This window comes from Rattus norvegicus, chromosome 13 (genome assembly GCF_021556685.1).
Source record: "Rattus norvegicus strain SHRSP/BbbUtx chromosome 13, alternate assembly SHRSP_T2T, whole genome shotgun sequence".
NCBI lineage: Eukaryota > Metazoa > Chordata > Mammalia > Rodentia > Muridae > Rattus > Rattus norvegicus.
The window spans coordinates 65,278,589-65,292,369 of NC_141546.1; the positions used below are offsets into that span (position 1 = coordinate 65,278,589).

Sequence of the window (13,781 nt, forward strand, 5' to 3'; positions counted from 1 at the left end):
GTCACACTAGTGTGGACAATTTGGCAAGATGGCTGTCCTTAATCATTCTTGAACCTCTTATCGCACCCCTTAGCCCAAAGCAAAGCCCACCCTAACCACTGATCAAATAAAATGACCCAAGTGTATCTTAGTTCTATTATTTATCATTTTAGTCTTTGGGAGTTTTTTGTTTGTTGTTTGTTTTTGTACAGTTTGAAATTAAGATTTCAAATAACAGGAATGTGAGCTTTACTCTATTTGTTAATTCTCAATAGGAAGTTCTATATGTGAGGAAATCAGGATTAATTCATTTAAGTGTAGTGTCTTGAAACCTATTACCATTTTATTTCATATCCTAGAAAGACATAGAAATTATATTATGAAACTGTCACTTTAACATGAAAAATTATTTTCCTCCTCCATCTCTCTGTCTTTGTTTATCTCTCCCCTCCACTCCTCCCTCTCTCTCTCTCTCTCTCTCTCTCACACACACACACACACACACACACACACACACACACACACACTCCTAATTTTTGTAATTTTTAAAGTTATCTTTTGTTGTCATTCCTTTGTGTGTGTATGCACAGCTCATGTGTGGAGGTCAGAAAACAACTCATTGGAGTGAACTCTCTCCTCTCCTGTGTTCCTAGGCATCAAACTCAGGTCATCAGGTTTGGTGACAAGCATTGTAATTCAGTGCCACCTCAACAACTTTGGGCTGTTTTTCTTGTTAAAAATTCTGTTCTCAAGGGGCTGGATACGTGCCTTAGTGCTTAAGAGCACTGGCTGCTCTCACAGAGGACCAGAGCTCAGTTCTCAGCACCTACACTGGACAGTTCACAGCTGCCGGTTAACTCCAGCTCCATGGGATCTCACACATTCTTCTGGCTTCTGTGGACATCAGCACTCATGTGCACATACCCACAGACAGACAGACAGACAGACAGACAGACAGACACACACACAGGAATAAAAACAAAATAAATTTAAACCCAGTCTTACTAAGTATGCTACTATGAGTAAGAACAAGCACATTTGCTCCCTCTTCACAGTGGAGATATTGCAAAGACTCCATGAATGTCTGAAACTGATGATATCACAGAATTTTGTGCTTCCTATGTTTTCCCTTGCATATGCCTATGATGAAATTTAACTTATAACTTGGGTGTAGTAAGAGCTTAATAATATAAACATCAAATGGACTAGAATGAGCAGGACAATTGCTACACTGTATGGCTCTGACCTTTGCTATCCCATTTTCTCTTAAAATGTCATGTTCTTTCCATTTTTCTCTCACAGGAATTACTGTTCAAATTTGGTGGCATTTATGAATTGTCGATATTGCAACTTTTGCAGTTTGAGATTGTCTTGAAGTGAAAGAAAGGAGAGTAGTCACAAGTGTTGACTCCTGTGACTGCTGATCTGGTGCTGAGACTAAGAGACTCAGTTTATGAAGTGTGGATATGCTAGTTAGACTTTGATTTCACATTGAAGAAAAGATTCTACTCTATTCCATAGAAGAAATGAAAACTTACAAGCTACTCATTTCTGGGATATTCTGTTTCTTATCTTTAAGCCATGCCTAACAATAGGTAATCAAAGTCATTAAAGTGAACCATGAAGATCCATCTATTGTATCAAGTAGAGATTCACAGAAGTTAAAATAGGATGCAAGTCCTAGTTCACACACATGAAGTGAAAAGAACATACTCTGTCATCTTCTGTAGAAAGGTTCCAGGCTCTAGACCCTTTTCTAGGGGAGAAAGTAAGATACTGTAATCTATGACTGAAGAGAGCTGTGCGGAGAAGCAAGCACACTGTTTACATATGGACAATTAGTATATATTGCTATAAACAGCTCTGAAGACAGAGAAGATGAGTTACTCAAGTACCTTGTACATTCAGCTTGATCTTGCCCAAGGCTGTACCAGCTGGGTTTTGAGCCACACACATGTAGGTGCCAGCATCCCCCTGAACAGCTCTGGAGATCTGTAAGCTGCCACTGGGAAGAACAGCAAGGCTCTTGCCTATACCACAGTCATGAAAGCAGAGAGAAAAGAAATTTTATTTTCCCTTTATAAGAAGGCACACAAATTTCTGAACTATGAAGCAGTACATCAACTGTAACAGTCTTTATTGAAATATGGTAGGTACCTGAGGTAATGACGTTGATGCCTTCTTTTTGCCAAGTTATAAATGGCGTGGGTATGCCTGTTGCTTCACACGGTAGTAAGATGGGGTTGTTTAGAATGACATCCAGTTCACTTGGTTGGGGCTGAATGAATGGAGGCTCTGCAAAAGCCAAACAACAAAAGAATAGCATTGCTTAGGATAAGGCAGAGCTGCAGGCTACAGTGATAAGTTTCAGTGCGCCAAATCCACAACCCCAAGCCCCAGTGAGTTGACTGTATGAGAGAAGTCATGACAGGTCTTATGTTTTTTTAGATCTTGCTAAATATTAGCTGTAGTTGAAAATGCTGGTGGGAAACCTGATGTTGGAAGAGATCAGAAAAACAAAAGGAGAAACATTTATTGTTTAGGTTGTTCTGTCTGGTTTGTGATCTTGTGCAATTTGTAGTCTATTGAACAATATCTTCCAGGTTTACGTAACCCAAGACATTGCCATGACTTCAAGTTTCACATAGTACTATCTTTTAAGAATAAAACACGACAATAAAAACACAAATGAATAGTTAGCCTCCCCCCCCCCCCCAAGACCAGCATACTTTTAGTGTGGTGCTGGGGAGCAAACCCCAGGATTTGCACATGTAGAGAAGAACTCCACCCATCAACCCACCAGTGCGATTTTAGTAAACAAACAACCTTCCATACCTTGAACACGAAGGGTTACATGTCGGTGTACTGAGCCTGCTGCATTCCGAGCAATGCAAGTGTATCTTCCTGCGTGGTTTAACTGGGCAGCAGATATCTCAATGGCTCCTAATAGAAAAAGGAAGTGTTTTGCTTTGTTTTGTTTCCTTGTTTGTTTGCTTCTGTGACATGGTCTTGTCACATAGCCCAGACTGTCCTGAAGCCTCATATGTAGGCCAAGGTGGACTGGAGCTTATAACCCTCCTGTCTCTGTCTCCCACAGTAATTCAGTGGGTTATATGTTTCTCATGTTTCTTTTGACATTATCAACAAGTAATTATTAATAGCTTTATTGATTCGTGCTTTACTCGCCAAAAGACCATCAAATGAGGGATTTTTGTTTTAATATTTGGAGAGTTAGTTAATAGCTGCAAGTTAATTTCAGAAACCTTCCAAAAGACTAGTGTCCATTTGTGCTCACTCCCAGCTTCCAAAGCCAGTCCTAGACCGTATCCATCCATCTGCTGCTTCTTCAGGGTTGCCTTTTGGAAATGCTTCATTGAGGTGGAATCACACACTCTGGGTTGTTGGGTTTTTTTTTTTTTTTGTTTGTTTTGTTTTGTTTTTGTTTCTTTGTTTTTGTTACTGACTAAATTCACTGTAAGCATGTTTTTGAGATTCATTCATTTTAGCACGTGTAATATTTTGTTCCTTATTTACAGCCAAATAGATTTCCTGTTGTGGACAATAGCACTTTTGTGTATCTGTTCAGCAGTGGATGGGCATTTGAATTGCTGTCCTTTTCAGCTATTTTGGATGGCTCTGTGAGCATCTCTAATGTACAGTAGCAGACAGGAGTTTGACATACCTTGGAGAGAGACCCTGGATGGAGTGCTGACTTTCGAGCAACAGTGGTCTCTAGAACAGTACTTTGTGGTTATACTGGTATAGTGACCTTCTGTTTTATGATAGCATTCTAGCCAATCTATTGATTTTGGCTACTGAGGTAGCCAAAAATATTCTGCTTTTAAAAGCAAAGCTATATGCTGCAAGTCAGTGTCCTATTATTTCCCATCAATTAAAGAAACACATAAATTCTCTTAGAACAATATAGTTTATCTTGAGGTTTTGTGGGACTCCTAACAGTGGAAGTGTCTCTGACTCTTTTGCCTGTTCTTAGGATCCCTTTTCTCCTACTGAGTTGCCTTGTTCTGCCTTGAGACAAGGGTTTTCCCCAGTCTTCTACATTTTTTTATGCTGTGTTTGGTTGATATTCCTGGGAGGCCTGCTCATTTTTTGAAGGGAAATGGATGTGGGAGAGGAGAGTTGCAGGAAGGAACTGGGAGGGAGTGGAAGGAGATGAAGCTATGATTAGGATATGTTGTATGGTAGAAGATTAAATAAAAAGAGAAAAAAATGAAAGAAAAAAAAAACAAAACCAGAAAACACACACTCACGAAATCTCAGGATGAGTTGTTACTCAATTTGTCTCCATGGTGCCTGCCTAGTACAGGATCCATTTTCAATAAAAATCATGTATATTTTCATTTAGTTAAATGTTTCTCAGTGCTATAAATTGCACAAATATTGACTATTACCATGATCCAAAGTAAATTGCAATATTTAGCACCAAACCTTTCTTGCTTAATTATACGAACATTAAAAATGGAGGCACAGTGGATCTAGGGGAGAGGGGAGGTAGATGGACCTGAGAGGGGAGAAAGGAGAGGACAATTGGGAAAGGAACTTGGAGGGGTGGCTGCAGTCAGGATGTATTTTATAAGAGAAGAATAAACAAAAAATAAACCATTAAAGTTTATTTTGGAATAACAAAAAACCCAGGACAGCAAAAACTATACTCAATAATAAAAGAACTTCTGGGGGACTTGCCATCCCTGACTTCAAGCAGTATTACAGAGCAATAATCATAAAAACTGTATGGTATTGGTACAGAGACAGGCAGATAGATCAGTGGAACAGAACTGAAGACACAGAAATGAACCCACACACCTATGGTCACTTTATCTTTGACAAAAGAGCTAAAATCATCCAATGGAAGAAAGATAGCATTGTCAACAAATGGTGCTGGTTCAACTGGAGGTCATCATGTAGAAAAATGGAAATTGATCCATTCTTATCACCCTGTACAAAGCTTAAGTCCAAGTGGATCAAGGACCTCCATATCAAACCAGATACACTCAAACTAATAGAAGAAAAAGTGGGGAAAAGTCTTGAACATATGGGAACTGGGGAAAATTTTCTGAACAACACACCAATGGTTTATGCTCTAAGATCAAGAATCAACAAATGGGACCTCATAAAACTGCAAAGCTTCTGTAAGGCAAAAGACACTGTCATTAGGACAAAACGGCAACCAACAGATTGGGAAAAGATCTTTACCAATCCTACATCTGATAGAGGGGGAAAATATCCATAGGAGGGAATATAGAAGCAAAGTTTAGAGCAGTGACTCAAGGAATGGCCATTCAGAGCCTGACACACATGTGGTCCATATATATACAGCCACTAAAACTAGATAAGATTGATGAAGCTAAAAAAATGCATGTTGAAAGGGACCAGATACAGACCTCTCCTGAAAGACACATCCAGAGCATGTCCAATACAGAGGTCAATGCTAGCAACAAACCACAGAACTGAGAATAGGACCCCCTTGGGGGGAATTAGAGGAAGTATTGAAAGAGTTGAAGGAGCTTGCAACCCCATAAAAACAACAACGTCAACCAACTAGAGCTTCTAGGGACTAAACCACTACCAAAAGACTATGATGGACTGACTCAGGGCTCCAACTGCATATGTAGCAGAGAATAGCCTTGTTGGGGCACCAGTGGAAGGGGTCCACCAAGGTAGGAACCCCAGGGCAGGGGAATATGGAGGGGGCAGTAGGGGAATGGATGGGAGAAATACCCATATGGGGGAGGGGAAGGGGTTGGAGGCTTATGGACAGGAAACCGGGAAAGAGAATAACATTTGAAATGTAAGTAAAGAAATATATATAATAAAAAAAGAATAAAGAACAGACTGAAATAAAAGCTTATCTTAGTCACATAGTCTCAAGTATAATTCTGACTTAGGCACTAAATGGCTTTTAAATAGACATTTTATTCTGTCAGTGGGAAAGTGTGAGTCCCTGTAAGGAGTGAATTTGCTAAGTCTGTGGTCTATCATACTTATAAGCATGCTTATTACATTAGAACAGCTTCAGATAGTACATGTTAGTTTGTTCCTAGACTCTTTCTTTTTTCTTTTTAAGATTTATTTATTATATATACAGTGTTCTGTCTGCATGTGTGCCTGCATGCCAGAAGAAAGCACCAGATCCCATTATAGACAGCTATGAGCCACCATATGGTTGCTGGGAATTGAACTCAGGACCTCTGGAAGCAGTGATAGTGCTCTTAACCACTGAGCCATCTCTCCAGCCCTAGACTCTTTTCTTGTCTTTTATCTACTCCTCCTTCTTATTATAATTGTATTTCAAGAGCAAAGGCTTTTTAAAGTTTTCATTCTGTCATAACAGAAGTCTGGGGAAGCCTGCCCATTGCTAACTATTCCAATCCATGAGAGTGAAGCCACAGAACAAGGTTTTGTTACCTGAGGACAGAATCCGATAGCCATCTCCCCTGGGAAGCAGTCTTATGCCATTTTTGGTCCAGTGAATTGAGGGAAGTGGAACTCCAGAAGCAGAGCAGGTCATGACTGCTGGGGCCTGTCTGGTTACCAGGAAATCCATAGGCTCATCAGCTATGGTGGGAGGAACTAAAAGAGCAAAAAGAGAAAACCACACATTGCCATTCTATCCCTCCAACTTCCCAGTGCCATGCTGTCCCTCTTCTCCCTGATGTTAGAGAGTGAGTGCCAAGCAGGTATGAAGAGAGGCTGTCTGGTGAAATGACAGACAGCACCATGTGTCTGTCTGTCTGTCTGCTTTCAAGCTCATTTTACCTTGGACAGTGAGGTCCACTGTTCTCTTGTCCTCTCCAGCATCACTTGTCACGGTGCACTCGTAACTGGCAGTGTCATCCACAGAGGGGGAAATGATGATGAGTGAACCTGAGGAAAGGAGTCTAGAGGAGAGTCCAAACACAAGTATTTCAGTTTCCATGTGTTTTGCAGTTGATATGGTAAGAGACTGAGAGAAGCTGGGGAAAGGAGTTCCTCCTTTGTGCCAAATGAGCGTCATCTCTCTGATGCAAAGTTTGCATGTCAAAATGGAACTTTATATGGTAAAGGATCCAAACTTTATGTTAATGAGAGACAGCTGCCTGGAAGAACTGCCTGAACCCCGAATCTTATGTTTTCTGAACACATGTATCATCATCAAACTTCTTCTCCTAGTAGATGAAGTATATTGACAGCTACTACTTAATAGCATAGAATGTATTCCTGGCTCCATTTGAAATGCTTCTCATAAAGCATCTCAAAATTTATCGGTGACTTTGAGGATGTATATTTGACTACTTACATGCTATGTAAGTGAGTAGAGGTCTATCTGCTTCACTGTCCCCGCCCCTGCACTTAACACACCTCTTTATATGTCATGGCTCATGGCTATTTTGGAGATGTGCCACGTCCATGCCTATATATATATATGTATATAGCATATATGTAATGCATATATTTGACATATATGTTTATGTATGTAAATCTCTTGGTAATATTTCCTTAACTTATAATAACAAACAAAAATGAATGTATGTTTAGAAGGCTTAGAAACATTCTCATCTGACTTAATGTAAGTTCAAATTAAAGTATCAGTTTTCTTCAAACTGTGCAATACTGGAACAGAACCAGTTTGGTGTGCAGTTGGGGAGATTGCTCAATGATTAAAACACTTGCTTCACAGATGTGAAAACCAGTGGTCAGATCCCCAGTAGTCCACATAAATGCCAAGAGGAAAGAGGCCCAAGTCTGTAGGTCCAGACTTGGCAGGCAGAGGCAGGGTCCCAGTGGCTAGCAGGAATAGCTATATTGGTAAGCAGGCTGATGGTGAGATCCTGATGCAGTGAATAACATGGGCAGTTGAGGATAACTCCAAACATCTGCCTCAGGCTTCCATATGCACACATATGTACAGTCCTGCTACACGCCCACATGTACCCATGCACATGTAATTACATATGTATGCATGTATGCTATACACTTGAAAATGGAAAAAGAAAAGAGACGTGGATTTGGTGTAATAGAAGTGTATTTGACATGCCATGTACGCACTTTCCACACAAAGTCTACTTTTAAATCACTGAGTCCGATGCCAAACATTAAACGGTGAGAGAAACAGAGCCGATAAGAGTTTCAGTGGAATCATTCCTGGTTTCGTATTTCCTGCTAAGTCAGAATTACTTCTTGTCGGAGTGTCACTCTGACTGTATTTGATGTTAGCACTCTGGCAGAGAGCTTGATGGGATAGCAGACTGCTAGTTAAACTGGCAGAAATTCTCAGTGCCTCAAAGTTCAGCCTTCAACACACATACACCGCCATATGGAAAGTTGTAGCAGGAAAGCTGGAAGAATGTAAGGACTGGAGAAACTGCTCTTTTCTACCTACCCAAGTGGCCCAATAGCTACATTACATTTCGAAGTGTTAAATTTGGTTTTTTATTTTACAACTAAAGCTTGTATTGACTTCCACAGAATACCTTTGTCTTTTATGTGAAAGACAAAAAATGTCTACGGCCACTGTCATTATGAAATTATAGAAGACACTAAACAAACTAGGTTAAACATGCCCGCAGACCTCAACAATGGCCGTTATAGCTGCATCATTAACTAAAAAAAAACAGGTTGGAAATCAAATTTCATACTAAGGAAGTACTTTCTAGTAACTGGTTAAATCTTTATTCTTTAAATATTTGATGCCCCGGTTGATAGGGTTAAAAGCTGTTTCTCAATGCTAGGAGGGACATTTTTTACAATGGAATTATCTTGATTTCATTATGCTAAGTGAAATTAGCCAGGCACAGAAAAGGCTCTGCTTGTTCTCATTACATATTGGAAGATAAAAGCTGGGCTAAGAGAGGTAAAGAAATGAATAGTGGTTACCAGGTCTTGGGAGTGGTGGGGGTGGGGTGAGCAGTGACAGCAGCACGGAAGTTTTGCCTAGAGGAATGCCTGACTGTCCGAACATTGCAAAACAGCTGTTAGAAAGGATTTTTAATGTTCTTTTCTGGGGAGAAGGGTGTTAAGGTGGAGTTTAGCTGTGTAGTCCTGGCTGTCTTGGAACTCACTCTGTAGACCAGGCTGGGTTCAAACTCAGAGATCTGCCCACCTCTGCCTCCTGAGTGATGGGATTAAAGGTATGTGCTGCCAGCACCTGACAGATTTTTAATATTTTTAACACAAAGCAATATGTATGTATGGGGTGATAGATGCACCAATTATTCGGACCTAATCACTATACATCACATAAATGTATTGAAATGTGATAGAGTACTAATAATTATGTACAATTGTGCCAGGTAAAAATTTAAGAATATTTAAAATAAATGACTTATTCTTACCTGTATGAATTCTGATTTTGATCTACATTAAGCAGATGTCCGTCTTTTCTCCAGTTGATTGATGGCTTTGGTATCCCAGTAGCTTCACAAGCCAAAGTAGTTTGGACGTTCACGGTCACTGTTACATTGGTAGGACCCGCAGCAATGGAGGGAGGAACTAAAACAATTAAGAAGAAAACATACTCAGCAAATAGCAAGTCATTTGAAATATTCTGGACGAAATTTGTCATTAGTAGTTTTCCGTATCATTAAGGCACAACAAACTGTCACAAATTGTACAATGGTGATATTACCCACAGGAAAGAGAAACCATTGGCTTGTCTTGTTCATAATGTAGGGGAATATCCTTAGTCTTTGAGGTCCGAGTTTTTATTAGTTTATGAGTATCACTTAAAAAAAGTGAACCAAAACCTGGATTTTTCTTTTGTAAATGTATATTTACCGTGGACTTGTAAATCTATTCGCCTACGGTCTGTTCCAGCCACATTGGTTGCCATACACAAATACCGTCCGGTATCTGTGATATGTGCTGACTGAATGTGAAGAAATCCATTTTCCAAGATGGAGTATCTGTAAGGAAGGTCACAGATAAGTTCTTCTGAATCAACCCATTTCAGTTTTATACCGTGTCTCGGATAAATGTTAAAGACTTGGTAAAATCTGCTGTTAGTATTTTTCTGTCTCAGGTGAGACAGATATACAACGACACTGGTGGAGGGAAAGGGTGCATGCCGTGTGAAGGTGACTAGCAGACAGGCTTGTGATCCTGATGAATTAAATGAGAGTTATGCCTGCAAAATATTAAATTTTGATTCTCATTTTAGGATGAAAATACTGATTCTAAAAATGGTAAGATCAAAACAATTCATTTGAAGTGAAAACAAATAAAATGACTAATAAAAAACCAATTCATTAGGAAAAAGAATTTGAAGATTTACATTTCAATTTCTTGTTGCAGAATGTTCTTCCCCTTTTAGAACTGTTACCTTGCATGGCTCTCAGCTAGAACAACACCGTCCTTTCTCCATGTTATCCTGGGTGATGGCACGCCTTCAGCAAGGCATTCCAGGGCAATTGACTTATTTAAGAGAGTGACAAGGCTCTGGGGACCACCACTGATGCTTGGAGGAACTGAACAAGAGACAAACACAACAATCTAATTACAATAAATAGCTCGGCCCTCACTCAGGATCTGGAGATGTAAGGAGAACTTTAAGTGAAGGAATTAGTTTTGTTTCTACTAATCTACCTCAGGATAAACAGAATTAAAGTCTAACTCCTGAAATCTCACTGAAGATATCCTGCATTTGAAAATGAAGAATAAATGGGGAGAAGAATTTAAATCCTGATACAGAAAGAAAGGGAGAGGGGGAGGGGGGAGGGGAGGGGGAGGGAGAGGGGGAGAGAGGGAGAGAGGGGGAGAGAGAGAGAGAGAGAGAGAGAGAGAGAGAGAGAGAGAGAGAGAGAGAAGTAAAATTCAGCTTGGGTCTGATGCAAATTAAAGTTGATATTTCTTATTTCTCTTTAGCCAAATAATGGTCAAAGAATGTTAATGCTGGAACAGCTTCACTTTAAATAGAGAACAGAAAGTGGACTGTTTTAATGAAAACCACATCTGTGGTTAATCATGTGAGTCTCAGAACAGGCATTTTATTAATCATAGCGTTCATGTGGGAATACAAAGCCTGAACTTTAATTTTAGTATTAGAGGTTATTAGTTGTGTGGGTCATCCAGTATGTTGTAAAACGTCATGTTAAAATCCAAAGGGGCTGTTGTGGAGGGAAATCTACACATTTTCCTGAATTTTGGCAAGTTTTGGCATCTAGATATGCATATTTATGAAAATTACAGTAGTATGGCATTGGTTAAGAAAGTTGTAACACTGCATATGTATCAGATGGTAGAAAGCCACCACCAATAAAGGCAAGCTAAATGATTGGCCATTTGTCACGTATAGGTATAGTGTGGTGGTTTCCTCTCAGCTGGATTTGTTAATAATCCTGTGTGTGCATGTGTCTGTGTGTGTCTGTGTGTGTCTGTGTGTCTGTGTGTCTGTGCATGTGTGTCTGTGCGTGTGTGTCTGTGTGTGTCTGTGTGTGTGTCTCTGTGTGTGTGTGTCTGTGTGTGTGTCTCTGTGTGTGTGTGTCTGTGTATGTGTGTGTCTGTGTGTGTGTGTCTGTGTGTGTCTGTGTGTCTGTGTGTGTGTCTGTGTGTCTGTGTGTGTGTGTGGTGGGCATTTGTGGGCTGTGTGTTGTATTACTCTATATATCTTTAGATCTTTAGATCTACATTTTTGGAACTGAACTAATTTGCCATACATGTCTGACATAAATCCTATATATTGCTTTCTCAAGCTAATAGCATGACCACAAGGATTTATTCAGTAAGCTCCTGAAACACATTATCACCTTTTTGAATATTTTTGGTGAAATTTTCAAATCGTGAAACGCTAATTTTTCTTACCATTTACAGTGAGGATAAATTCTCTTGTAGTCTTTCCTGCGATGTTGCTGGCGACACAGGTATAATTGGCCGTGTCTCCCAGGTCTGCATTATTAATTTGCAAGTATCTGCCTCCAGACAGGATTCTTACTCGAGGTGTTGCCTGGATTCAGAGTAAAATCAGTCACCAAAATGTCAGCAAAATAAAATAAAGCATTATTTTATTTATTTTAATGGTGTGTGTGTGTGTGTGTGTGTGTGTGTAGGGGGTATATGCTCTATGTACATATGTGTGAGTGCTTGTGGAGGCTAGGAAGGGGGTGCTGAATCTCTGGAGCTGGAGTTATAGATGATTGTGAGGCACCCAACATGTCTGCTACATGAACATGAACCCACCATGAACTGAACTCATGCTCTCTGAGAGAGTAGCAAATATGCTAACCACTGTGTCATCTCTTCAGACCTTCAGCTATTTGATAAGAGCAAAAATAACCAGGATGAACCACAGAGTTGCCATGTGGCAAGGTTGGCTTGTGTAATAGCTAAAGTCTCTTTCATTGTCTCATTGACTTTGATTAAGTCAGGGGTACAAAGCCTCTGATGCCATCAAACAAGGAGAAACAAGACAGGACAGATGGTCCAAATTAAGCCTTTATCAGTCCTCTGTAGGATGTTTTTTGGAAAGCAGTGCCTACTAGATTTAGCATAACCAAAGCCTTGAGAGTCAGCTTTCATTTGCTGTAAAAGTCTAGCAAGAATTCCAAGCTTTGCTCTGTCAGCACATAGATGTCACCCAACCATAGGAAGCTGTAAGAGGAACTTTGGTTTTTCCTTCGGATTCTGGGCCCAGAAACCTGTCAGTAGGGATATTACAGATGCATCCCGGCTACTCCAGAGTCCAAATTCCAACCAGGAAAATTCAGTAGTAGCTTTTTCCTGGAGACGTGGTAATCAGTTCTTTTGAACCCTTGATGGTTTCTATCCTTTTAGTCAAAGACCGAGCTAAGAGTTTAATTAGGACTTCAATCTATAGACAGCAGGTTATACAACAATGTGTCAGTTTCTAGAGGGTCATGAGTTTACCTGTGTTGTGGCCCAAATGAACTACTAAGCAAAGGCTAGAAAGGGAAGGCAGTTGGCCGAAGGCTCCCGGGTCCGCCTGTGCAGGTGGAAGTGATTGGGTTTTGACCGCTAGCAAAGGCTTTTCAACTGATTTTGCCTTTTAAGAACAGATCTGTGGAATCAAGGGGGAAGGTTACCTGTAACTGCTCCCCATTTTTGAGCCACATGATCACAGGTGGAGGCACTGCGTCGGACTTGCATTCCAATGTCACCTGCCTGTTCCTTAACACGGTGAAGTCCTGGGCTTCATCCACTCCAGCAATGTTAGGAGGCACTAAGCATGAGAACAGCGTATCAGTGCATTTGATAAACGGGCTGTAAATGATTGATCTATTTGGTCTCCAACAATGGCTAAGTTTATGGGACGATAAAGGAGGCATGGACCTTAATGGTTAGTCACCTAATGTATGGTCCAGATTATTAACAAATTGGATCTTTATTACTTACCACTTTCCTATTGATTAGATAATGGAATCTTTCCAGCAAAGCACATGAATAATAAGATAACTACACCATCGTCACCTTTGATGGGTAGTAAGGAAATAGAGGCACAGTGCTGTCCTTCCATCAGCTTCCACACTGGGTAATACTTTACTCTGACTACTGAAAAATGATCAAATAAGGAACTGCCCATCGCAGTATGAAGAACAATGTCCATTTTTCCTGATTAATACAGACATATTTCTCAGTATATCATAATTTGGGTTTACTTAGGTAGGCCTTAATTTTCAGTAGGGATATCAGGGAAACTTCATACCAGACGATCTGCATTGACTAGTCAGTCAGGCACTGAAAATTAGATCAATTTCTGTTTGGTTTTCAAACACTCCTCCCCATGAAGAGTGATTTAAATTTATATATAAAAGTAATATTCAAAAGGGCCTAGTTAATTCAAACTGTCTGGA

General features: G+C 40.1%; 1 protein-coding gene across 2 annotated transcripts in view; it reads right to left on the minus strand.

Annotated features, from left to right (window-relative positions):
* Hmcn1 (hemicentin 1) overlaps window positions 1-13,781 on the minus strand; it is a 457,385-nt gene that overhangs the window by 66,860 nt on the left and 376,744 nt on the right. For both annotated transcript variants that reach the window (NM_001271292.2, XM_087580179.1), the window contains 10 exon segments: window positions 1,875-2,009; window positions 2,137-2,274; window positions 2,815-2,922; window positions 6,406-6,570; window positions 6,757-6,878; window positions 9,312-9,468; window positions 9,754-9,881; window positions 10,298-10,442; window positions 11,776-11,917; window positions 13,014-13,150. In NM_001271292.2, the coding sequence (NP_001258221.1) occupies window positions 1,875-2,009; window positions 2,137-2,274; window positions 2,815-2,922; window positions 6,406-6,570; window positions 6,757-6,878; window positions 9,312-9,468; window positions 9,754-9,881; window positions 10,298-10,442; window positions 11,776-11,917; window positions 13,014-13,150 (1,377 nt within the window).